Below are 26349 nucleotides of genomic sequence, written 5' to 3'. Positions count from 1 at the left end.
TGGACAGCCCTGTTGAAACTCATTATCTGAGCATGCCAATTTAAAAATGACTAAATTTAGCTGCTACTAAAGAGCAACCCCTTGAGTGCCTATTACTGGAAATTATTGTGTTGACTTCCTATTATACAATTACATAATATAACACATACATCTTTTAATTTGCCAATCTTTTGACACCACTTTACAATTCCACCACATCCCTTTCATGTTAGACCAACACATCTACTTGAGTCTCAAGTAATTCAGTGCTCCATATCTGCCTTAGTTGTGCTTACTATCAGTCTTCTGTTCTAATTTTCCTACAACCATTTACAACGTACATATTACTTAACTTTACAGCCCTCCTAGCAGTCCACCAAATATGGAGGGAAGTTTTTAACCCATGTGGCCTCCTTTAGCACTGGCTCTAAGCCAACAAGTATTGCCTCCCCAAACAATGTGTACCACTAGCAGGGAACTAAACAATGCCAACAATGTGGTTATTACAAAAGCAAACATTTCCATTGCTATTACTGTATGTATATTGCATGCTGTATTTTGTCTGATGCAAGAGCATTAAATAAAAAGGGCAAGTATTAATGGCAGGTCAGAGGGTGAGAAATTTAGGGATACTACTTGCTGATTTGTTGAAGATTTTTACAAAAGCAACTTCCAGAGCACAACCAGATGCCATACAACTGAAAAATTTTAGAAAAAGTGTTTTCTGCATATTGTGCCATAGTCATAGTAATGATTTGTGCTCTTGTAAATAAGAACTTGCCTTGTAAATACATTTTAGTTAATTTTTAATTAGAGGACAGAGAGCTACCAAGGAATGTGGGGAAAAGGATGGACGGTCCTTATTTATTTTGGAAGTTTAAATACATTCTGATTTTAACCAACCTTAATACATGCAGCAATAAAGGGGAAAAAAGCCTATCTGGTTTTACTAGGTAAAACAAGATAAAGTTGTGACCATTGTCATGTGCTAGTACTTCACATTTCCTTAGTGACAGAGTATAAACTATGGTTTGTACTCTGCTAATCAGAGACTGTAGTTCCAGCCTGGGATGAATTATCTGTGAGGAACAAAACAGTGACTGACAGAATCTAAGTCTGAAAGTTTTATTCCATACTGCTTTAGAGTCTCAACTTGCGGCCTGAGAACTGCAAAGCTGCTTTGATACTTACCTGGTTTAGTCTACCCTTACTTTGACACTGATGTGTTCTGGTCTATCCTCACACATCCATTTCCACATGCATCTGCTTGAGGTAACAAGTAAAGTTAAATTCTTGCATTTCCCCACTTCTTTTTCCTGCAAATCAAGGCTGGCCTTTGCACAGGTATGTGGATAGCACAGATCAAAGTGCAAGACTTCATATGAACAGTCATTCCCAAGTAGATACATGAACCTAGTACACAGGAACCAATAAGAAGCAAAGTCCAAAGTCTTCCTATGAAGATCACCAGAGCAAAGCAGAGGCCTTCATTTCACGGGTATCAACAGCTTCACACAGCACAAGTACTTTAGGGAGAACATCCAAGAACATCATTCCATAGCTCAGACCAGTGAGATGGGATTTGTCCAGGTCCTCAGCAGATGCCATGCCAATTTAAACATTGTTAATTTACTATGAGCAGCAGTGATCCAAGCAGATATATTATTCATTAGAACATCTAAGGTCCAAGGAAGAGGTCCACATACAATTATTTGCTTCAGGTCTCTTTGTAGAGATGATTACACCATGAGAACTCTGCCAGCCAAAATACCCTACAAACTGGTAGAGAGCCAGAGTAAAATGCAACCAGATTTATGCTCAGTTGACAGATCACTTGCATAAGGTCAGATTGCAAATTACTCAGTTTCATGGAAGGATCTGGTGTCATCTTTGTACGTGCTCAGGTGCTACTCTAAACATGTGTTAACTTGGCCACTGCACTAACATTAAAAAATTACAATCTTCATAACAGACCCTGGTCAGTGCTCAGTAACCTTCACTGAACAACAATGCACAACTCTAGTACTTCCTAAATCTAGGTCATTATAAAAAATAAATTGACAGCCAGAAGATCACTGAAACCAGCAGTAATGGAAAGGAGAAAAAATGAGGGGAAGAATAAGGGGAAGAGACAGAAAGAGCAGTAAAACTTTTATAGGTGGAGTGAATGAAAAAAAGAGGAGTGTTCATGCAATTACTCACTTGCAGTACAGCCTCTAAACACTTGACTCCTACAGAGAGAACCATTCAGACCTTGCTTTAAGCCTGAGTTGGTCCATCTTTGTCTATAAATTGACACAAGCAAGTTAAGCAGCTTTGGGCCTACATGATTTGGTTCAACTTGATACGACCACATCAATCTAACTACATAAACTGCAGGTTTAGAATCCTACCCTGTTAAACTTTACACAAGCAGCAATTACTCCCTGGGACCACATCCCATCACCAGCATTTAAAAAAAAAGCAATTTACTGACAACAGATTAATATGCTTTGTGGAACAAAGACCAAACCAAACTCAGACCCTTCTGCTCTAGACAGAGCCTCTGAAAGCCATGCTCACATGACAGAATGCTAAGTGAAATTAAGCAAGTGGGTAGGTATGCCCCACAACCAGCCTCACACAGCCTAGGCAGATGCTCTCAGTGTCAAATTACCCGCATTAAAGGAGGAGAAGCTACCACCTGTAATGGAGCAATGCCTACTTTGAGTCTGACAAGACCCAGTTCCTACAGAGGCTTCGGGTGTGTATCCCAAGATACACTCTCACCCCTTCAAATGGAGGGCAAATGGTTATGTCCTCACCTTTCACACGTGCCAGCTTAGGTAGGTCTCCAGCTCACACTGATTACCATCCCAGGCACTGGTGGCTTCTTTTAAACAAGCAGCAAGAGCAGCTACTTAATTCAGGGCCGACAATCTTGCTTCCAGGACTGAGTTTCATAATATCTTTGCACTTCCATCTGTGAATCTAGCTATAGATACTGGACCATGAACCAATTAAGAGTGTCACACAGTGACAAAAGACAAACACCTAGGATAATTAATCACCCAGTAAACAATTACAGCCCATTCAGTGTTGAAAAAAATACATATCTAGCCAGTACAAGCCAAACCTATCTACAGCCCAACACCACTTCTAGGCCTGTGAGAAGTCTGCCAAACATGAAGACTAAATTAAGTGCAAAGCAGATACTGTAAATCCATTCAGCTCTCAAATAAATGACAAGCTGGGTTTTAAAAATGTACAGACTGCACTTTCCATAGTTAAGATAAACACAAGTCCTGGCTTTCTAAATATATTGTTTATTTATAGTTGAATGTTAACATCTGAACAGAAATCTGCAAGCACACAGGGATAATCTTTCAGTGACGTTTCTGTTTAAACTGAAGTCCACAGTAGCCACATGTTCCGGTCTTTGTCTCTTTGTCCTGCAAAAATATAAAAAATACAACAGCTGCTAGTTTCACTTTATAAAACTTTAAGAAATTACAATTTTTTTCTTATTTACTTTGCCATCTTTAAACCAAACAATATTGCCAAAGAATAGAGTTTAGTCTTATTTGAAACACTGGAAGCAAAGATGATGGTATGAGGCTCATGCTTTATTTCTGTATCCTATGTAGCTTCCATTATGCCAGACTTTCAACTACCAGGCCTAAATTCAACTATATAATTTTAAAGTGAAACAAAGTGGTATCTCCTCAGAGATATAAGATCCTCCTACCAAACTGGACAGCTTAAGACAGTTTGGTCATATCTGTCCCAGTGTTCTGAAAATGTCACTTAACAATCATCTCAATACAGAATAGGATTTGGCATTTCCTAGACATGAATTTTGGTCAGTAACTGAGTTATCTGTAGGAAGGAGGAAATTTCTGTAGGAATCCATGAGAAATGCTGGAAGAAAGTGTTTTGGAGAAAAGGAGGAACTACTGCTGTATAAAATTTCATTATTTTCTCCAGAAGATACATATATTTTTTAGAATTTTGTAGTGTAACTGACTGCAAGGTGTCATTGCAGTCCTTCCTAACATGACAAAACATAATACAGCTAAATACTCAGGAATCTTCTGTGATTTAGCAACATAACTACTTGTATTCATGAAACAAAGTTAAATTCATGGCTCCCCTTAATAAAGGATTAGAATTAAAAAATCCAAACTACCCTCCATTCCCAGAAGCCTGCATTTCAGTTTTTAGGACCAGGGAAAAGAAGCTAACCTAATACCACCCTGTTTGCAGACTTTATTTCTCAAGAACTAAACCATAGACAAATTGTAACTTGACTGTGAACACAAATAATAATAATAATAATAATATATATATATATAAAATCTCAAAATCCACAAAATATAAGCATTCTTCAAGAGTATGGAACATTATCAAATGAATCAACATAAAGACCAGGAGTGTGCTACAGAAGTTAAGGCTGAAGTACTTCCTAAGAGTGACAATTCAGAACCTCCAAACATTTCACTTTGAAAAAGGTAAAATGAATTATTACAAAATTCTTACTTTGTTCAAAATAGAAATGCTTATGATTCTAGCTAGGAGTCACGACAACACCGACACTTAAGGACACCAGCTCTTCCCCATCCTTCTTTTGGGCATTAGGAAATGTCAAAATTTAGGTGAGTAAGCAAAGATTTTAAAATATCTGCAATCAGGCTCTACCTGAGAACAGTATCTAAGCAACAGCTGCATCAGCTAAGGTCACAGGACAGTAGCCTCAATATTTTTATTCTCTAGAACAAAAATACACTGGAAATTATCACTACTGTCAACAGGAGGATAAGACAACATTTATTCTTCATTCTCTGGCCATGACTGAAATATTCAGTCTTCCGAACTACCAAGATTCCCAAAGACTGAAAAAGTGGTTGGTTTGTTTGGTTTTCCTCCTGTTTCTTTGCCTGAACTTGCAAGATTAAAAATAAACTGCATATTCCTATGAATACTGTAAATGAATGGTCTAACTACATGGTGGCATTTCAATAATTAGAGTTCCAAAACGCAGCATGGATGATAATTTTTGCTCTCAGTGGTTGTTCTTACTACTTCACCTGATTTCTTTTTTAAAAAATACTGTCTGCTAAACAAACCAAAATGTCAAAAAGGGATTTCTATAACTTCAAATGGAAGCCCTCTGATTTTTCTGATTTATATCAGGCACATAATAAAATGAGCACCTCAGGTGGTTACTCCTTTTATTTTGTTAAACTAGCATTCCAAAAACTTAATAATCTTACAAAAAAAGAATGCACAGGTAAAACATGCTATATGCAGACTATTGACATTACCAGGTTTATGTATACTTTGGGATGTCCCAAAGCTCCACCACCACCATCGCATGATATCACTCTGCTTTCAACTTGACTCACAGGCTGTTCCGCTATCAAATCAATTGCAAAATTCTTGTTCACCTGTAAGAAAAAGAGGGAAACTTTCAGATACCATCCCCACTCAAACAGAAAGCAATTGCTATTTGTTGCCTCCTTAGGCAGTTCCACTACAGCCATTTTAAGGAGTTCCTGCTTAGGCTTCCTCCCAACTCCTCCACCAACTCAGGCTCCACTATAAGCCAGATCAATGAACTATACACTAAATTTGGCAAAGGTAATCCCTTTCCCCCTGTTATACTAGCCACATCAGTGCTCAGGTTTCAGCAGATTCAGTAGAGAGATGAGCAGGAGCAAGTAGACAAGAACAGAAGACATTTAACCACACTGTATTCTGCTTTAGTGAATATATGATAAAATTGCAGAAAAATCTCCGCTGATAAACTCAAAAATAATAGTGAGACAAGTAAGGTCAGGTATGAGATAAAACAACTGCTGGTAATTCAGAGCCTCTAGCCATGTACCTTATTCTATCACTGCACAGGAATCTCATGAAAACATGAATGTGGTGCATAACAACAGTCAGAAAGACAAATTGTTCAGCAGAAAAAAGGAAAAAACTTCTAAATGCCACTACTCCACTCTGTAAATCCATCATGTGCACCTCCTGAACGTACACATCACTGACAAGTAAGGCTTCTTCCTAGAGCACACCTGCATGGCCAGGAAAACATATCCATGTCTGGATAGGCTGGTGACACAGCAGCTTGTCCCTCAGTGGGATCTACAGCAATCCAATACTCTCCAAGTCTGCACTGAGCAGACAACTACTGCTACAATTCAGGGAAAAGTACTCCAGGAGGGGCCACCTTTTTCAAAGGCCATGTTATACACGCATGAATATCAAATAATATGCACACCCAGAGGAGGCACTAACTACTGCTCTGTCTATAAATATGCTGGTATTGGAATAAAGATGAGATTCTTGGGAAAAAGACAGTTATGCATCCATTACATAAATCCCTAGGAATTACAGCGGTGTTTTTATATAATCCTAGTACATAACAACTTAGCATCTTTCACCAAGCCTCCCATTAAGTCTACCCAAAATCTGCATTTTTTTGGTACAGTAATGGAAAAGTCAGTTTTGCCAACTAAGAATTTGTCCTTACCAAAAGATGACAACTAAAAAAAAATGAAAAAAGATTATGTTTTGATATCAAAAGAAATTGGCAACATCAAGAATCCCACTGTCTGGGGCTGTATCCACGAGCCATGTAATTTCTACCAAACAGTAAGAACTTCTACTGCCGTTTTTAATAACACTCAAAATTGTGCATCCTTAATTTTGTGCTAAAGGAGGAGGGAGATAAAACCATTATACACCTTTGCTTCAGAATTAGAAGCAAGAACTCCACTCATCCCAACATTTCTTAACCACAAAAGGTACTTGTGGGAAGAGAGAAGCAAAGACCTCTCATCTACTGCATAGGTAAGACTTGTCTGTGGCTCAGCCTACCAAACAAGACACAGTCTAGGAATTGACCAGGAAAACACACCACAAAAAAAAAAAAAAAAAACAAAACCAAAAAACAAAAAAAAACCACCCCAAACAAACAAAAAAAACCCACCCAGATGGTTGCAGTTAAAACATATCCCTTTGACTAAAGCTCAGCAGTATTCAGCAGGAAAGGGCTGATCCCCTCAGCACATCCACATGTGCCTTGCTCCAAGCATAAAATCAATGGGCTATTTTTCTCCTGCCACAGTGCCAGTTTGACAGTTTCATTTCTGCTTCCTCCCACCTATCCACCTGTCAGTCCATGGTTTGGGAGACCAAAGAGATAAAACCAAACTTGTATTTGATCCCAGTCCAAAGATGTAGAGGGAAGACATACTTAAAACAGACCAGCACTGAGGCAAGTTCTCCTCCCACCCTCAGCTGCTGCACCAGCCCAACAGAAAGGGTACAGCTGCAGTGGGAATGGCAGTATTGAAATAGGTCCTGCTCCACCTTAGGGATTATAAGGGCAGGATGACCTCGCTGGACTGCGGCAGAGGCAGTTTAGCAGTTGCCATGCTCAGTTTTCTCACAGCTTCCTGCTTTAGGCCCTTGCCAGAGAGCACCAATCCCCAGTTTTCCACAGAGAACCAATGATTTTAGCTAAAACTCAGGGATGTCACTAACAACTGGCTGGCAGAACCAAGGGGACAATAAGCACATCCTCTAGGCCATGCCCCTGGACCTGGCCACCTGAAGCACACAGACCCTGACTGGGGGAGAGTCCACAGGCTGCATCCCCCCCAGACAGGAAAGCTGCCATGGCTGGACTGGGCTGATCCCAAGAGGACCTGGACCATACTGAGGGCAAAGGGAAGAAGCAACCAAGAAAGAACAGTCACCAGGAAAGCTTCTGCTTCAGAAACATGACAACATTCAGACTACAGACACGGCTGTCAACCCTAATATTGGCAGCTGGAACACACTGTGGGATAATGGCAAAGCCCCTAGAGAAAGATCCTATTAATAGGAACAGATTGTTTGAAGTATTTAACATGTAAATTTTGTCCCAATTTCACCATTAAAACTTAGCATTACACTTTGCTCAGCAGACGTAGAGCGTGGCTTTTGCTGGAGAAGGAAGAAATGGGCTGAACTGAAAACCTTGGGTGTTCCACACCACATAGAGTCTGAAATTGCCTGACGGCAAAGGCACATTAGAGGGACCACTGTCCCATGGAGAATTAGGCTTAAGGAGCATTTCCTACAAAGTTACAGAAGTAGCAGAGATGCGGGCAATACATTTGGGAGAGACCTACTTTGCCAACTTTCCTCCCTGAAGTAAGCTAATTCAGCATTTTAAGTGACATTTTCATTTAATTATTTCACGTGTAGAATCCCCATTTTTGTCTCACAGCATGAGCTAAATTGTATCCGCCACACAGTGAGGTAAACTCAATATGAAAACTTGGAAATCAGTGTAATTAGTTCAGGTTAATTTAGGAAAAGAATAATTATATGCCACTACATTAAAAATCTACCACACCTTATATTTAATGTCTCTGTTACACATAAACATGTACAGCATTAACAGGCACTATGCAAAGGCTCAGGCATTGAGGAATACATTTCAGCTGAAATAATTCTATTTTTATCCCAAAGGCCAGCAGATCCCTCATGGAGCTGTGCTGCTTGATCATTAGAGAAAACTCAGTTCTAAAGGACATAGAGTGGGTATGTGAAATTTTAAGCAGCAGCAACAGGGCCACATTCATAGCATTGCACCTGAATGATGCTGGTATTATTAGACTTTTCATTTGAGGCTTCATTGTTTCATAATAGTCTACATTTTACTTTTATTTGTTTCATCACTCTCTCAGCAAATGCTTCTCACACTCATTAAAAACATAGTTTGGGTAAAGATCAGAATTTTAAATACACAGAAGCAAATTAAGCTTCAAAACAGATGTAAACATATATAAACAGATGAACCATTCAGCAGAGTATTTAATGATGTGACTTTTCTGAATATAAATGTGCTAAAAACATACTAACAACTTCTTAAAGCACACCTTTAAAACAAAAACTGTTCCAAGTTTAAGATGCTCAAATGCCTACAACTCTAACACCCTAAATACAAGCACTTAACAAATGCAAAGCAAGTCTTGAGATTTTCAAGTGTATCAAAAACAGGGAGTTAAGAAAGAAGCAACTATAAGCTGCCTTAAAAAAAATTTACACTGTAGCGAAAAAAAAAAAACCAAATACAAACCACTTTGGTTTTGGTAGGGGTTTTTTTGGGTTTTTTTTGTTTTGTTTGTTTGTGCTTTTTGGGGTTTTTTTTGGTTTTTTTTTTTTTGGTTGGCTGGTTGGTTTTGGTTCTATGGCTTGGGCTTAGTTCATTTCTTGCTTGCTGGGGTTTTTTGACTTGTGGTTTTTTAATGACAATGAGGTTAAGGACACTTCTATCAGGTAAAGAAAAAACCCATAAACCACTCCCTCTCCCATGAGAAAAAGCAGAATGAGTTACCTCCTTTTGACGTCCAACAAATCTAACTCTTCTATAATCCTTCTCGTCATATACCTAGAGCGTGAAATAAACTTGATCTTATTTACAGAGCAACAGCTATAAACACAGAACACAAGTACATAGAAAATAAATAACTTGAACTGTTTACTTCGTTTCAAATATTATCACCTTACAAGCATGTAGCTAGCATACAGAAAAATTAGCTTCCATTTCTCTCACACAAGTAATTAAATTGCACATTGGAAAGTACAAAAGACAAGGAAACTGGTGGTGTCGGGGGTGGCATAAAGAACCTGATCACAGACGTGAACACAAATGTATTATTTATATCGCTGTTCCTTGATCTGACCTAGCTGGTGAACTCAAGAGGGAAATTCAGGTGTTGTAGTTATTTCTGTTCAGCTAAGTAACCACAGTCCGAGCTTTCCCAGGTTAGCTCCAGCCGCCATCCCCTCTCGTATCTCGTCAAGCCGAGCCTCAGCTCCTCCGCTGGAAGAGGTAAGGGGGAGCTGCAAGGCGCGGACAGCAGGGTGCCTCCTCCCCCCTCCGCTCTCCGGCTGGGTCACCAGTCGGATTCGGACCGGAACGCTCGGTAATGGCCAATGACCCGACCCCGATCAACAGGGGGGTTTTGGGTTTTTTTTTTTCCCGAGACAGCTCGTACCTCCTGTGTTCGGATCATCCAGGAGCATGAATTTCCACTGTGTGCGCTGAACGGAGAGTCACAGAATAAATTAGGTTGGAAAAGACCTCCGAGATCATCAAATCAAACCAGTGACCGAACGCCACCATGTCAAGCAGACCGCGGCACTAAGCGCCACATCCAGCCATTTCCTGAACACCTGCAGGGACCGACACTCCACCGCCTCCCTGGACAGCCTATTCCAGTACCTAGCCACTGTTTACGTGAGGAAATTCCTCCTGACATCCAGCCTAAGCCTCCCCGTAACAATGCACCACACCGCACCAGCGCGCTGCTCGCCGCCCCGGCGGGATTGCGCTGCAGGCGCCGGCGGGACGCGCCCGCCGCCCTCCCCGAGCAGCTCCGGGCCCCGCTCACTCACCTGCCCCGTGTGCGTCACCAGCTCGCCGGTGGCGGAGGCCCGCACACCGTAGGGCCGGGCGGCGGCAGCGGCCAGCGCCGGGCGGGACAGCAGCGGGCGGCTCCGCGGCAGCAGCCAGCGGAAGGTCGCGGCGGGCGCCGCCATCTTCGCGCCGCCCACGTGACTCGCGGTCAGGCGGGCGCGGGGCTCGCCCCGCCCCGGTCGCTGCGCGCGCTTCCGGTGGCGGGGGGGACACGTGGCCGCGGGCAGGGAGCGGAGACTTCCGCGGGCGGCGAGGGGTGAGCAGCGGGCAGCGGTGTCCTCACTGTTTGGGACGGTGGGTGGTGCGGAGGCAGCGGCGGGAGAGGAGGAGGGGAGCGGGAGTGGTGCGTGTGTCCTGACCGGCGCGCTGTCCCCGCAGGGTTGCCGAGCATGCTGTCCCTCCTGGTCAGGGCCGCCGCCACGGCCGCCCCGCTGCGCTCGCTGTGCCGCTCGTCCTTGTGCTCGCTGGCCCCGTGGGGACGGGCGGCGGGGCTGCCCGCGGCGTGTGCTCGCTGGGCCCCTCAGCCGTGGCGGGCGCCCCGCGGGCTGCTGGCCGCGCCGCCGCCGCCCGGGCCGCCGCTGCCGGCCGGGCTGAAGACGAAGACGGTGCTGAAGAGGCGCTGCAAGGACTGCTACATCGTCCGGCGGCGTGGGAGGCTCTACGTGTGCTGCAAGAGCAACCCGCGGCACAAGCAGCGCAAGGGGTAGCGCCGGCCCGGAGCCGCAGGGCGCAGAGCCGGAGCCGTGTTCGGCTGCCGGGCCCGGAGTCCCCGCTGGCCGTGTCCCTGTCACCGGGCTGCCCCCGGGCTGCGGGAGCTGGGGACAGTGTTTCATCTTTGGAACGCCTGCGGCGAGGTGCGGTCTTGACGGCCCTTGCCGGAATTTCAGGCCTTGGATGCGGAGAACTGAAGTGGGAAACAGCGGCCTTCAGGACCTCTTGTCATCTTAGGCGTCAAGCCTTAAAATCACCTCGCTGTTAAAATAGTAAGGGTGAAGCTGTATGGCTGGACTCTGAGGTGCATTTGGGTTTAATTAAAAAAATGAAAATAAATCCATTGATGTTAATTACTGCTACACAACGTGCTTTTTTTTTTTTTAAACACCCTTACTCCTCCCCCCAGGATGTTGATAACAGAACCAATAGTTTCAAACTCAGAATTTCAGATTCCCTCTAACTTGCCCTAGGATTGTGCAAAGTTTTAGACTCACTCTCATAAATTGGTGAGGGTTTTTTTTCTTGCGTCCCTTGAAAGAACTCTCTCCTATCAGGTGTGGAGAGGATGACTGAGAGCAGTAATGCCTCAGAAGTCATATAGCCAAGCTTAATGTTGAATGCAAACTAGTGGATTGGTATCCATGAATTAATTGTTTGTCACCAGTGGTATTCCTCACACTTCTCAATATGACTCTGCTTGAGGCAGGAGTTTATCCTCTGACCTGCAAGTTCTTGACAATGTGTGCCAAACTAAACTTTTGGAAAAGTATCCTATTATGGCTATAAGTTTGCCAGAGTACTGTGAGAAAGTGTCCCTGCCTTGAGAGGTGAAATAGGTTGAGCACTGTGTTTGAAGTTGCTGTAATATTGGCTAGTAAGATGGCTTGAAGACCTTTTCTGCCCAGTTACAATTCCACAACTTTACAATTGCAATAACTTTTATAATTAGTATATTTTTACTTGGTGCTTGTAGGCAATGAGAATCTAAGCCTGTAAAGCTGTGGCTAAGTATTCCAGAGGCAGTAATTATTGGTTTTCCATATGTTGTGTGGTTTGTCTTTTCACTCATCTATCTCGTCACTGGAAATGAGGGTTTGGAGAGAGAGGAGCAGGTTAGTTAACATACACATCCATCTTAGGGGGCATTCAAATGAATTCATGGCAATGAGGGGAGAGAGAACACGCTAGCTTCATCTAACTAAAGAGAGACAGATTGATTGAAAATGTGTAAGGCTTCTCAAAATCAAAGAACCTTGAAGCTGTGGAAAACTTGCTGTACTTCAAATGGTTTGATTGGAATTTGGACGCTCATGAAAAAGAATTTCTACCTTCCAAATACCTGCAGTTTGTGCATGAAAGTACAATGTAAGCAGAGAAGTTTCTTGGAAATATTTTACGCCTTTAACTTGTTTTAACAGTTAAGCCATCTTAGGAACTGAAGATTTTAAAAGCTCTGATTCTCAGTGTTAATGGTACACGTTTGTAGGTATGTGCTCTGTGTTTTGTTCCAGCAGAAGAAAAGGCCTGTGTGCTGTGAAGCTCTGTGGTAGCTTGAGTTGAGCTGTTAGTACACCTTTCAAGTAAACAGTACATGTATGACCAAAAAAAAAAAACAAGCGATTTCCAGGCCTACCCACTTTCCAGGTGGATAGTAAGGACTGACCTGTGGATTGGGCATTAGGTGAAATGAGAGTCTGTTGGTTGGGCTTTTTAGGAGAGATAGTTGGTAGATGGTCTTACTGCCTCAAGAAGTTCATCCAACCTCTTGGCTCAGTCAGAAAAAGGCAGCTCACTGGTACAAAACAAATTGTGCTGGTGGGTTACTTGAGGAGGTATACAAACAAGGGTTCTCTTGCCAGGAGCAATGTCAGATGGTTAAGAGACACCTGCAAATGTGAATTGTCAGGGTGAGGAGAAACAATCATTACCTGGCCAGACTTTCTGAATTCAATGGTTTGTGGGACCCTGAGGCAAGTTCACTCTGCCAGGCTGGTGTGAGATACGGTCTGTGCTCAGAAATTGAGTGAAATTTAGGGCTAGGATTACTGTGCAGCAGAGAGAGGCACAAATTACTGTTTTCATTTCCCCCTTTAGCCTAAGACAAGCTTTTATACAGTGCTGACTCGGCATCTTACTTCAACAACTTACAGTTATGAATTTTTTTTCCTGATTAAACCCTTTGAATGTAGGGCTGCTGGTCAGAAACTTGAGATGTGAAGTAATTTGAATTCAAATGTTTATTATGGCTGTAAACAATTCATGTGTCATTGTCTGAACAGTCAGTTTGTGGTACCTGGGGTGGAGCATTGAAAAGAATGGAGCATTCATGGCCATCACTGAAACAGCATATTTGGTTGTGCTTAATAGATTTTGGAAAGAGGATTATAGGATTAGAAGCTAGGAGGCTCTGAATTGTAATTGTACTCTGCCACTGACTTGCTGTATAATCTTGAAAAGGTAATTTTGCCTTTGTCTCAATTTTTCCATCTGTTAGGCAGGAGTACTGAATCTCACACTTGTAAGTACCATTTTTTAGTTGATGTCTACAAACTGTTACAGAGGTGTTCTAAAAAAATCAGATTCTGTAGCTTTCTGTAATTTAAATGACATGAGGAAGGTGGCTATAGCTGGGGGTGATGCATGTTTATTTTACATTTGTTTACAGCAACTGCAAAATGAGCAGGTGAAATAGTGTCAGCCAGTAGCCTTGTGGTTGATAGCTAAGGGTTCACATCCTTCATTACAGACCTTCTGAATGTTGTGCTACTTAAACAGCTGTTGACAAAGGAGGGAGTACACAACAATTACTTAAGTTACCCAGGCCAAAAATTTAGACCTGGAATACTAAAAACACCAATAATACTAAAAATACCAATCTATATTAGTTCCTTAATTATATGTGTTTTCTTTTTTAATTCTCCCTATGGAGGCTGGAAGGGAGGGGAATAATAAGGAGAGTGCAGCTAGAACATAAAATGTTTTAGGGAGGAAAATAGTGCCCAATAAGACAGGAAGAAGAATCCATACAGTGAAGACTGAAATAAGATTCAGGCTCAAATTATATTTTCAGTTTTTGGCTTCCTACTGCTTACGTGTCCATGTTACCTCCTCCAGAAAATCTTCATTCTTTAAATTCCCACTCTGGAGTGGGAATGTGACACCTGATGTCTCCTGTGACTGTTTCCATTGTACAATTATTAAAATCATTTGCAGTTGTGAGTGATTAAAGTGACTTAGCTCCTCAGAACTGTTCTAGGGAATAAGATTGTCAGATTCCTGATACACAACAGGTAAAGATATATTTAGGTCAACTGGAGGATAAATCTTAGAGCTCATGTATATTAATTACTGTCAGACATTGTCTATGGTTGTGTGTATGGGAATAACAGTATTGGTTGCTGAATTCAGGACAATAGCTGTTCAAAAGTGACAGGTGGGGGAGAAGTCTTTAGGAATTATAGTACCGAGGAGCTGTGTCTGCTCGGATGGAGGCAGTACACCCTGAGATTAGCTGACAGACAGATGACTGTTCCAGATTCTGACACCACCACAGTTTCCTGCATTCAGTTAAAATAACAGCTATTTTTGAGTAATGCAGATACCATATTGTTCTTCCAATTATTTTATTATACCATCCACAAAAGCAAAAAAAATGAACAAACAAATACAAGAACGAGTGATATTTCAGAGTAATTGCTAATGCTTTTGCCAAGTGTTAACAATTAGAATTTTTTCTTTATTTGTACGGATGAAGTAGGTAAAATTAAAAAATATAAATAAAACTGTAAAGCAATAATGTAAATATTCTTAAACAATGAAAAATTAAGTGAGAAGCCAGTCTGCTTTCTCCTCTTTGTTTAACAGTACAAACAGACACAACATGCTACTGCAGGCACTTTTCAGAGTATCTTCTGTCTAACACCAAGGTCCTTCTGTGGTTTCAGTGAGCTCCATGCACCTGACACTAAAGCCTAAAGATTTATGTTTATCTGCAGCATCACCATATTGCAAAGTTCTGAATCAGCAATGGTGGTCACACCTTGATACACACTGCTGAAAACTATCAAATTACTTTTAAAATTGAAGTTAAGGATAAAGTAATCCCATTCAGTTTAATAAAACCAATTCTACATTTAAATACTTGCATTCTTTCTATTACAACTCACCAGATTATTCATTTGGAGTTTGAAATCTGTGCCATTTAGTCCCAGAGGCTGAGAAGGGGCTGGGTTCTTTCCAACTAGCTGGGACAGTTTACCTTATCACACCTATGAAGGGCATGCCCTCACCTGTCCAGTCTCCTCTGCTTTCCAGGGCTGAATTTATCTTCCTGTAGGAATAGGTGAGCTGCCCATGAAGCTGTTATTGAACTGTCACACTTTACAGCCCAGTTTATTTAGGTAAGTGGTGGTGTTTTACTTCTATACCTCTGGGAGATAAACTGCAGCAGTTTCGTTATTGCTCCGTATCCCACTCATAGTGGAGGCAGCAATCTTTATAAGAGCTTCATCACAGTGAAGACACTGAACCTGATCTAAAAATGATGAAAGTTGGTACAGAGAGAATATTGGCACCCAAGATGAAGCTGTCACTTGCTGGAGTTATCCACCTGCCTCCAGGAATGAAAAATTTGCCATTTCATCTAGAAGTTTGTGCATCAGTCTTTGAAATCTGTTGTCTGTAAATATGAATAAAATGTTGAAAATAAGCAATATTTTCCAAGAAGCCACTTGTGCTTATGTGCCACATTGTGCAAAAAGGAATAAAAAGTGAACTTTATGAAGTCATTTGATCTAAAAATAGATTGATTCCATTTAGTGGTTGAAAGGAAGCAAAAGAACAGGCATAATGCAAGTCCCTCTGTTGTTCAGGATTAAAGACTGGATTAACAGTGCCTAAATGTTAAATGCTAAATGTTAAAAGCTAAAAAGATGGAGAAAGTAGTCACAGTCTATATAGTTTTAAAAGGGACTCATACTAGGAAGCTAATATTTATAAAACCAGTGACTGGGATATCTAAAATAGGTAACTTTCATGGGATCTTCAGGCTTTAGATAAGAACTTTTGCATCTACGTTGTGTGCCAAGTACTTGGTTTTGCTTTGATTGCTCACCTACCTATTAAATAACAAGTTGGTTTTATGTTATCTGGTCATTCATCCTGATCACCAATTGTGTAGTCACAGAAAAAAAAAAAAAAAAAAAGAGCTTATTTGATGTATTTTAATGAATCAAAATAAAGTTAATATGAGATGATAACCTGGGACTTGATCTGTAGGCTTAAGAATTGTCTTAAAGTCTTAAATTGTCTAAAATGTCTAGAGGTAGGACATGAAACCTAAAACATGGCTGCAGCCAGAGACCACAGTTCAGGAGTTGGATAGATGAGTAGTGGATAGATGAGCAGCCAGTCACACAGCTATGATTATATTACAAATTAGAATCACTTCACTGTTAAAAAGGTCAGCTTGTTTGCTTTAATTTGCAGTTACCAAATTTTTTAAGCCTTTCATTCTTAGATTCTTGTCTTTTTCCTTCAAAAGTCAGTCACTAAACTTGAGTCATCTTTTTAATATTTTGTTAAAATAATCAAATTCATCATCTTTCTCAGCCTTTGGATATTTCTGTTCCCTGTACCCTCCTCTCATTTCTTTTTAAAACTATGGACACAGGGACTATAGGTAGAATCTACCTTAGTGATGCTGCACACTGAGGTTAAAATGATCCTGGATTTTGTTCTCAGTAATCTTCTGCTTCCTTCGTTTGAAGATTTATGTCATTTCTGTAAAGAATTTGTTTGCTGTCAATTTTTTTATGACCTGTAAAGAGTTTACATTGCTTAACACTTCCCCTCTGCTTAACACAGCCCTCTCTTCTGCAGGTGTAGCTGCAATGTCTGATTTCTAGGTGTATGACTTTGCATTTGAAAGTAACAAAATTAAAATTGGTTCAGTATGTTAAACAGCACAAAATTTTACTCATTGCTCCATTATCATTATCACTACTTTGCTGATTCTTTTTATGCTGAACTTATGAGTGTTTGAGCTGTATAACACCCAAATCACTCATAAAAAACACAGGGTATCTATCATTGTCTTAATATCCCTGAAACCACAGCGAAAGACATTCAAATTTCATGATGGTTCCCATTTGCAATTGTGTTTTTCCATATTACTCAAGCAGTTGTGAATTCATATATGTATACCAGGATTTTTTTTTTTTTTTTGGAGTTTTTAAACATAAGGCATATCATGAGTCAGTTTGAACTTTGGTTTTCCTCCTGCATCTTATTTACTTTATCATCTGCCCTGCACCCATGACAGAGAGTTTCTAGGATGCTTTCTTCAGACAGACTTCTGGATGCTTTTCTAGGCATCCAGATGCCTGTTTCTAGGATGCTTTCTTCTTTCCAGACTCAGAAACAGTTCAGTGTCTAGACAAGCATAGCTAGCTTAGCACTGACTAAGATTTGTATTCAGTATTCCTTCAGCCCATCCCAGGTCTCCAGTACTAGTCCAGCTGGCCTTGATGTCTCTCATTACTTCATACTGTGGCCTTCTGCACACAGCATACATTCTCAGCATTATCTAAGAAAGGCAGAGACATGGAAGACTGCAAGTCACCTTTCTCATTGTATTCGTAACCTTGAAAAAGAATGCTAGGTTTTAAAGAACTTAAGATTTATAATGTGTAACGTTCAAAGAATGGTCAGGAGGAAAAACAGGCAAGGAAAGGCAAAAATATTTTTATGGAAGATCCTTTCTGGTGAGTTTAAGGTTCATCTCTTGATACTGCTTTAGAAAGTGTAGAGCAAAACTAAGTAGATATGACATTAAGGCTCACAGGGAGAGGTGGTGTAGCCAAATGTGAATCAGACAATATCTCTGTGTGCTGTGAGCAGAAGAGCAGACAGCTGTGATGGCAGGGCCACAAGGTAGAGGCCATTGGTGTCAAGGCCTTTGAAACATTCATCATTTAGGGTCTCCTTAACCATGGCATAGCTGTATTCTCTCCAGGCATGGACAGGCTGTGAGGAGTATGGTCACAGTCACCTCCAGGGCAATTTGTCCACAGAATGGTGATCGATGGGCAAAGTCGTGAATGCAATGGATAAAATCCAACTCTCTTCTAACCTGGCAACTACTTAATGTTATTTAAATAAATACATTAAGTTCTGCATTGAATATTGAGTGTCTTTTGCTAAAATGACTCTTCAAATAGTCTAGAATTTCCCTCCTCTTCCTAATCTTCTAACTCCAGCTCTACATTTATTCACAACTTTTTGTACTTATGTCAACATTATCTTTTCTGTTAAACAGCACTTCTATTCCTGGAGAATTTACCTACTTGATATTTATTTCTGGGTAGCTCCCATGTCCTTTCTCAAATATTCGTTTTCCTAAGATGAACAAGTCCTTTTAGTCTTTTCTCTTGAAGCAGACTTTCTGCTCCACTCATCATCCTAATAACACTTTTGTGTAATGTTTGAATTTGTGAGATTACCTCTCTTGTAAGAGAGGTCATATATTTTGTGAGATCACTGATATTGTTAGAAAGAAATAAGAAAGCTTTTGAGTAGACAAGTCATTCTCACATATGCCAAAGCTTACCAGATTTTTTTTCAGCTGTCTCAATTGTCTTTTAAAAGATACTGCCTCTGTCTACTAGTGTTCCTTCTCATACATTCCTGGACATTATTGGCTCCACCATACTCCTTTTGAGTTAATCTTTCATGTAATATTTTACATAATTCTGTCCTCCCAAATATTTTTGTGTTTGCCAGTATGGCAGATGAATGTCTACCTCATGTTTCTTGGAAACATACCTCACCCTGCACATTTCAGGATTGCCTTTGAACAGTTCACTGGCCATTGGAGTGACTTCAAGGAGTCAGATGCCATGGATATGTCCTCCTCAGAGCATACCCTGTCAGAGGTCTCCCCCCAGGAGTGGGAATAAGGTGGGAGCTGGGATGTGTGAAACCTCTCCAATGATTCATGCTTGTGCAAAACAGCTGATCTGAGGGCTTGGAGATTCCCTCAAGGACACACAAGCTGCATTTGTAATACAATTTTGAGTGAAGAGGATTTCCTTCCCAAAAATCTTATCTCCAAATAACAGATGATCCTGGCAAAATTATATAAATATTAGATATCATATAAAGATGAATGGCATGCTTTGTAGGATATCAAGTGCATTCTTCTCAGTCTCACTTTAGCGATTTCTTAAGAAATTTTGTGCAGTTCTATATGTGTGAAGGTTTGGCTGGACTCACCAATCTTCCTCTTTTTTTAATAAACCAGCATAAAGTAGAATTTATTTACATAATGCAATGATCCATGAAGGTTACCATAACATCAAGGGACCATATTAACCGCTTGAATGGAATTCATTAGAAATTAACTACCACTTAAATTAATTTTCCCACATTCACAAGGCTGTAATGGTGGAAAAAGAAACCGTCCATCAGTGTGTACTGACAGGAGAGCTGTCACCACTTTTATTTATAGGTGAATACATTAACCCATGAAGCAGCCTTTTCAGACAAAATCTTTAGCTTCTGTACAAATAAGCTGCTTCGGAAGACTTTTAATAAGTATCCCAGCCTCAGTTAAACAGGAACACATACTGCTTAATGCTTTTGCCACTGGCTATCTGTATTGCAGCCTTTTCATAAGCACAACAGAAAAATTTGATCCTAAAAAATGCAAACTTCACACAGTATGTAATGTATTTCCAATGGATAATATTACTGGTTAGACCTAGTTATAGTGATATTGTATTGTCGGTATTGGTAAAACTATACAAACAAAAGATCATCCATTGGTTCTTCAATTTTTTGTAGTTTATTACCTGGTTTGAATTTTTTATCTCTCTTACAAGGGATTATATGTACAGGTCTTCAAACGGTAGGATGAAAGAAAGAGAGACTTTTACCCACCTAGGATCTAGATATATTTTGGGCAAATTTACTGTAGTGCATTTTGGTAATCATTTGCATAAGCTGTGATGGGAAAGAGCTTTGTGTAACCTGTTAGATGGGCCATAGTTTTTTCACAAAACAATACAGCATAAGAGGTGGGTGTCTTTTATATATGTAAACATCATAGCTGAAATATATCTCACGCAACCTCCTCTACAATTTCATCCAAATAATTTTTTTCATGTGTAATTACAGCTCAGAGTTAAAAGCTAGCCCTTACCAATCAACAATATTTTGTATTATAACAGTGTAATTTCAATAAGAAAGGACTGATAGCTTTTAAAAGCACCTCCTTATGTATTAAAATAACTAAATGTAATAAGTTTTACATCATTCTCTGTTGAGTGCTGCGTTATGTAATAAACAGTGGTGACACAAAATCGGATGAGCCTGTGTGCCAGCAGTGGTGCTGCTCAGTTACAGTCTCGCTGCTGTCCAGAAAGAGAAAATACAGAGGTTACAGTCAACTTCACAGCATTCTGAACACTTTCTCATAAGCTCCTCCATGATTTCCTAGCAGTGTCAAAGGAAGTTTCAAAACACAGTTTCTCATATGGGGGATTTGTAGGACAAATGGCCTTTCCAGATATTTCTGTGAATTTACTGCTGTGTTCAGACACTTGACAGGCATGGGAAATATACGATCTTTTTCTGGGTTACCCACAAGTCCCTCAGAGGGAACTAAAGGCTGTCCTGATACTCCAGTGATAAAATTGCGTGCTCTTACTTTTTATGTCATCCCCTCTGAACAGATTTTTTTTAACAGCTTCTCAGAGATATAGAGATGTTACATGCTTAGGGCTAAAAATATAAATTCTGTAAGTGAGAGAAAATATTTTACATGCTTAGCTCTCTGATAATGTGAGTAGTTTTCCATTCCAATTATTTAAATATGGCTATATTATGCTGTTCAGCTATGCTGAATTAAAATCTCAGTGTCAGTATTACCAAAAGAGTCTGTGGTTGAAGTTAGGTCAGTCTCAGACTGTCATCACACATCTTAACAAAAAAAAATTTGTGTTCACTTTTTTTTTTATAGTTATACTTTAACTTGCTAAACTGAAAATCTGGAATTACTTCTACCAATGTCTTGGGATGCTATTTGCTTACAATATAGATAATTGGATGTTCCCATAGCAGCCTAAGGAGAGCTGGTAGCTGGCAGCAGACTCACCATTCTCCTTCAAAAGTAGCAACTGTTACCGGTACAAATGATGATTTATTTATTATTTAATGGATTTAGAGCATTTAAAATTCTTACAAACACTATTTTGTCTAATTCTTCCACATTTTATGTGGCACTGCTTTTTAGTTGTCTGATTTGTACACACTGACGTACACACACATAATGGATAATGGGAATGAGTCAGACTAACTAGAAAATCATGCCATTTTACTTAGTTCTCTTTGGGGACTATGGTTAGTTTGGTTAATTGATACAATATTGACTAGGTAATGACTCTCACTTCTGTCAACATTTTTACATTTGTTACATTCCCCTGCCTGATTCTGCTTTTCTGCTTTATTTCCTTTTAAAATTTAAACATCTTAAAAAAGGCTCTTCTCAATTAATGCGTTTCATGATTGAGGAACACTGAAATTAACTTTTAGCCAATTAAATTTTTACGAGTATTTGCTATTGTCGACAGTAGTAAAAACTTCTGTTTCAGCCACATCAATAATTAATGTAGAAGCACATGCCTGAAATACTTCCCCACATGCAAAGGAGTTGTTATTCTCCCACAGCTTCCCTCACAGTCATCCTGGTGACTCCCTTGGCACTAGTACGCCATTATTTTGTTGGCAGCATTTTGATTTCTGCATGGTTATGATTAACCTGTACAATGTGTTCCTCTTAATGCAAAGCTGTTTTCTTATCCTTCAATTCTACAAACTGGAAAAAGCATATAGCCGCAGGCCACACAGAATAATACCAGTGTCAAGCTTTAAAAAACATATTTGTTTTGTGTCCTCTAAGGACAAATGATAGACATGTAAAAATGTTTTCTCTGTTTCTCTTTCATGGAATACTTACTTTAGAATTAACTTCTGTCACAGAAAACATAATTTGAAGCATCTACTTTATATTATTTCTGAGCATTTCTGCTATAAAGAGGGAAAATAGTACATTGTGTATGACATGTGTGATTACAAGGTTATAGAAACTCTTTATGTTTCTCTAGTTGTTATGGTTTCCCCTTAAGAAAGCTTGTCACTGGAAACATAAGAGCGTCCTTCCTTCAAAGGAGGCAAGTATATAGTACTATCAAGCAGTGCAATTAATGTATTTTTTAATTGCTTTATAATACTTTAAATTCCCACCCTTTCTGCTCTGAAGCTCTCAGTGTTCTTCATGCAATCCAGTCATGCATCTGTTTTGAAATAGGTCAGAGGAAAAAAGATATTTTTGTGATATATGCTTAAATGTTTTGATGATTACACGTGCTGTAACCCATTTCTTCATAAACACATTCTGTCTTTAATTTTGCCCTCTTCAAGTTGCAATCACCCCAGTGTCCTTTTATTCATAAAATTTGTTCTTTTACGTAATTTACCTGTCTTACCTATTTGTTAGTTCTGTTGCTCTGTGATATCAAGCATGCTTTATTTCATGCTTCATTGTCCAGGTTTTAGTTTCAACTCCAGTATATTAAATGTTCCTACCCTTTTGCTCCATATTTTATAGTCAACAGTACAGAAGCGTTAAAAGCCTTTCTTGAGCAAAGAGAATGACGAGTCTTCTTAATGTGGCATTATCTTCCATCAGAAACTTGACTGACCCCAAATCTTACAACTCCACAGTCAAGAAAAATAAAACTCATTCAAGGAAAGAAATGTCGCAGAAACACATTTCTGAAGCTAAAATAGTTGAAATTTTCTCTTTTCTCCCTATTTCCTTCCTGTTGAAATAAAGAAAGAACCTGTAAATTTATTTTTTTTTAAAGCAGAAGGTTAGCTATTGATTTTTGCTAAAGTCTTCATGTTGTTAGGTATTTTATGTATTTGTGGTTATGATAACAAAATGTGTTACTTTATTAGATTGAAGACTACTTTTCCTTCAAAAACTTTAATTTTCTGGCTCAGTTGTCATAGTGAATCTGATCAGAGAAAAAGATTTCCAGGATTGAGGAGTTACTGATAATAAAAGTGAGGCAGATTGGAAAGATCTCTTAGAATCACAGAATTACAGATGTAGTCAGGCTGGAAGTGACCACAGTGGGTTATCTGGTCCAACCTCTCTGCTCCAACAGGGTCATCCTAAAGCACACAGTACAGGATTTTGTCCAGATGGTTCTTGAGTATCTTCAGTAAGGGGGACTCCATACCCTCTCTCATCAACCTGTTCCAGTGCCCAGTCACCCTTATAGTGAAGAGGTTATTCCTCATATTGAGGTAAAACATCCAGCATTTTCTGTGGTTTGTGCCCATTTTATTGCTTGACACCACCAAGAACCTAGCCCCATCCTCTTGACACTCTCCCTTCATATACTTCTAGACATCAGTGAGGTTTCCTCTCTATTGTCTTTTCTCAAGGTTGAATAGGCCACATTTGCTCAGCATTTCCTCATAGGAGAGATGTTTCAGTCCCTTAATCACTTTTGTTGCCCTCCTCTGGACCCTCTCCAGGAGCTTTTTGTCTCTTGTCCTTAGGAGCCTAGAACTGGATGCAGCATTCCAGATGTGCCCCACCCCCCCTCCCAGGGCTGAGTAGAGATGACTTCATTTGACCTGCTGGAATGCTCTTCCTAATGCACCCCAGGACACCACTCGCCTCTTGGCTACAAGAGCACTGCTGGTTCATGGACAGCTTGTTGTCTGCCTGGACCCCCAGGTCCTTCTCCACAGAGCTGTTTTCCACAGCTCAGCCCCCAGCCTGTACTGGTGCCTGGGGTTATTCCTCCCCAGCTGCAGGACCCTGCATTTGTCTTTGTTGGATTTCAGACAGTTCCTCTCTGCCCACCTCTCCACCCTGCTGAGAGGAACTGTCAGCAGCCCTTTGGGGTATTGGCCACTCTTCCCAGCTTTGTGTCATCAGGGAACCTGCTGAGGAGGCCTCTGTCCCTTCGACTGAGTCATTGATGAACAAGCTAAACAGTGCTGGGCCAAGTACTGAACCTTGGGGGACACCACAGGTGACAGGCCTCTGAGTGGACCCTGTGCCACTGATTACAACCCTTTGCAATGTGCCATTAAGGCAGTTCCCAATCCACCTCCATTCATCCACTCCACACTTCCTGAGTCTGCCTATGAGGATGTTGGGAGAGACAGTGTTAACAGCTTTGCTGAAGTCAAGGTAGGCAATAACCACTGCTCTCTCATCCATTCAGGAAGTTGTTTCATGGCAGAAGTTAATCAGGTTGATCAAGCATGTTTTACCTTTAGAGAATCCATGCTGACTACTTCTCATCACCTTCTTGTCAGCCATGCGGACAGAGATTGCCTTTAGAATGAGGAACACCATCATCTTTCTAGGGATTGAAGATAGGCTGGCAGGCTCGTAGTTCCCTGGGTCCTGCTCCTTGCTCTTTTGATTTCTTCCAGTCCTCAGGCACATCCTCTGATCATCATGACCTTTCAAAGATTGCTGTGGTCTCTATGATCCTGATAAGTCAATTAGAGATCTTGGAAGCAGCATGGATCATCAGAATAACAGTAAAGAACAAGTTTGACCTGAATGGATCACGTTCCACAAACTGGATCCACACTGTAGTGACCTGACTTCTCTATGCTTTTAAAAGTCATGCTGAGAAGTCACATGTGGGACCCAGTCAGCTCATGAAGGCTCGCCTTCACACCTGCTTGGGAGGAGGAATTGGCAGAATACTGAGGAATTAGCCAGGACATGAAGTGCCCAGGACTGGAAAGCCATGGTCACTACCCAAGGATTTACTAGTGAGCACCCAAGAGAAAACCTCCAAGGCTCGAGAGGGAATCATCGTTATCTCAGGTAGTTCTGGCCACACTGTGTCACTGGGGAGCCAAGAGCCAGCAGTGAGGGTCCTTCTTCGAAGCTTACTCTTCACAGGGACCATAGCAATGGGCCAGCTTGGCCTGGTGGATCTCACCAGATCCAGTGTGTGGCAGAGGGCACAGCAGTAGCCTCAGCTGTTGTGCAGGATAATTCTTTCCCTGGTGTCACTAGGGCAGGCACCCATGGGCCAGTGCCCTACCACATGCTTTTGGGATCCAAGCGCTCTGTGCTGCTGCTAGCCAAGGAGACTCTGAGAGGACAGCACAGCATCCCTCTGCATTGGTGGTATCTCCACGGACCTGTCTGCCACAGAGAAGCTTCCTGCAGTTGAGCTAAAGGCCTCTGGAAGGGGAACTTGTCAGGGCAGTTCCAAAGGATCCTGCATATTTTCTTCTTGGAGTAGAATTACAAGAAATTTATGAATGTGTTTGACAGAGGTGTATTTTAATTAAATGTAAAATTCCAGCAGGTATTATTGAAATACTGTCATCTGAGTTCTGTGGAGCATGCTGGAAAACAATGACAAAGCAGTTAAATAAAGAAAGAAACACCAAGAATCCCAAAAGGTAATGACTTAAAAAGTTGATAATAACAGGAGATAAAAATAACAACAGCATTAAAAAATCTAAAATAACATTATTTTAATGCAGCAGAATAAGAAAAAACAAACCAGCTTTATGGATCTTAGTTGTCAGTTGAAATGCTTTGAACAGGACTGTAGAAAATGTAGATTTTATCTTTATTTTGCCATGTGAACTAATTGCTTCAGAATTAAAAGAAGGTATTGTCATACTGATGGTACCAAGATAGAACAGAAAGAAACACGTGTTCTCCCTGATCCCCATCCCATAGAAATAATCAAAAATAAAGACAAAAGGAAAGATTATTCTGTCTGTAACAGTTAGCCTTATTAACATAACAGCTACTTCTGCTTTGGTTTGATGTAACATCAAGCAGGTTGTGCTCCCCCTTGCAGCCGTGAAAGTGCTGACTGCTGCATATCCGAGGCCTTTGGCTTCTCTGTGGCACCATCATGGGGAATAACCACAGGTGTCTTTCCTACTGTTCAACAGTTGCATTTGAATGTACATTAAAAATCTGATTAATTCATCAATTAACAAAGCTGATTTCTGGGCAGGTTCAAAAATCATACATGTACACACATGCATATAGGTGTACACTTTTAAAAATTCCTAGGTCAAAGCTTCTCCACATATTATAAGAATTATTTAAAGTAAAACTT

General features: G+C 40.5%; 2 protein-coding genes across 2 annotated transcripts; one reads left to right on the top strand and one right to left on the bottom strand.

The window, feature by feature from the left end:
• Positions 1 to 3264: 3264 nt before the first annotated feature.
• NDUFS6 (NADH:ubiquinone oxidoreductase subunit S6) lies at positions 3265 to 10599 on the bottom strand. The gene is made up of 4 exons (XM_058832860.1): positions 10417 to 10599; positions 9353 to 9406; positions 5283 to 5405; positions 3265 to 3410 (listed from the first exon to the last, which is right to left on the bottom strand). The coding sequence occupies exons 1-4, from the start codon at positions 10558 to 10560 to the stop codon at positions 3345 to 3347; spliced, it is 387 nt and encodes a 128-aa protein (XP_058688843.1). The 5' UTR covers positions 10561 to 10599; the 3' UTR covers positions 3265 to 3344.
• On the top strand, positions 10564 to 11516 carry MRPL36 (mitochondrial ribosomal protein L36). The gene is made up of 2 exons (XM_058832861.1): positions 10564 to 10694; positions 10817 to 11516. The coding sequence occupies exon 2, from the start codon at positions 10828 to 10830 to the stop codon at positions 11143 to 11145; it is 318 nt and encodes a 105-aa protein (XP_058688844.1). The 5' UTR covers positions 10564 to 10694; positions 10817 to 10827; the 3' UTR covers positions 11146 to 11516.
• The last annotated feature ends 14833 nt before the right edge of the window (positions 11517 to 26349 follow it).

Source organism: Poecile atricapillus, chromosome 2, assembly GCF_030490865.1.
Source record: "Poecile atricapillus isolate bPoeAtr1 chromosome 2, bPoeAtr1.hap1, whole genome shotgun sequence".
Taxonomy (NCBI): domain Eukaryota; kingdom Metazoa; phylum Chordata; class Aves; order Passeriformes; family Paridae; genus Poecile; species Poecile atricapillus.
Note: the sequence above shows the minus strand (reverse complement) of the source record. Positions and strands in the feature narration are given on the sequence as shown.

Bases quoted from the DNA above. Each gene is read 5' to 3' on its own strand.
- NDUFS6 (XM_058832860.1), bottom strand. From the start codon at position 10,560: ATGGCGGCGCCCGCCGCGACCTTCCGCTGGCTGCTGCCGCGGAGCCGC. The intron at 5,406-9,352 runs GTAACTCATTCT...TTTTTCTTACAG, and splicing joins TTGTTGGACGTCAAAAGGAG to GTGAACAAGAATTTTGCAAT. The intron at 3,411-5,282 runs GTAATGTCAATA...ATATTTTTGCAG, and splicing joins CCAAAGTATACATAAACCTG to GACAAAGAGACAAAGACCGG.
- MRPL36 (XM_058832861.1), top strand. From the start codon at position 10,828: ATGCTGTCCCTCCTGGTCAGGGCCGCCGCCACGGCCGCCCCGCTGCGC.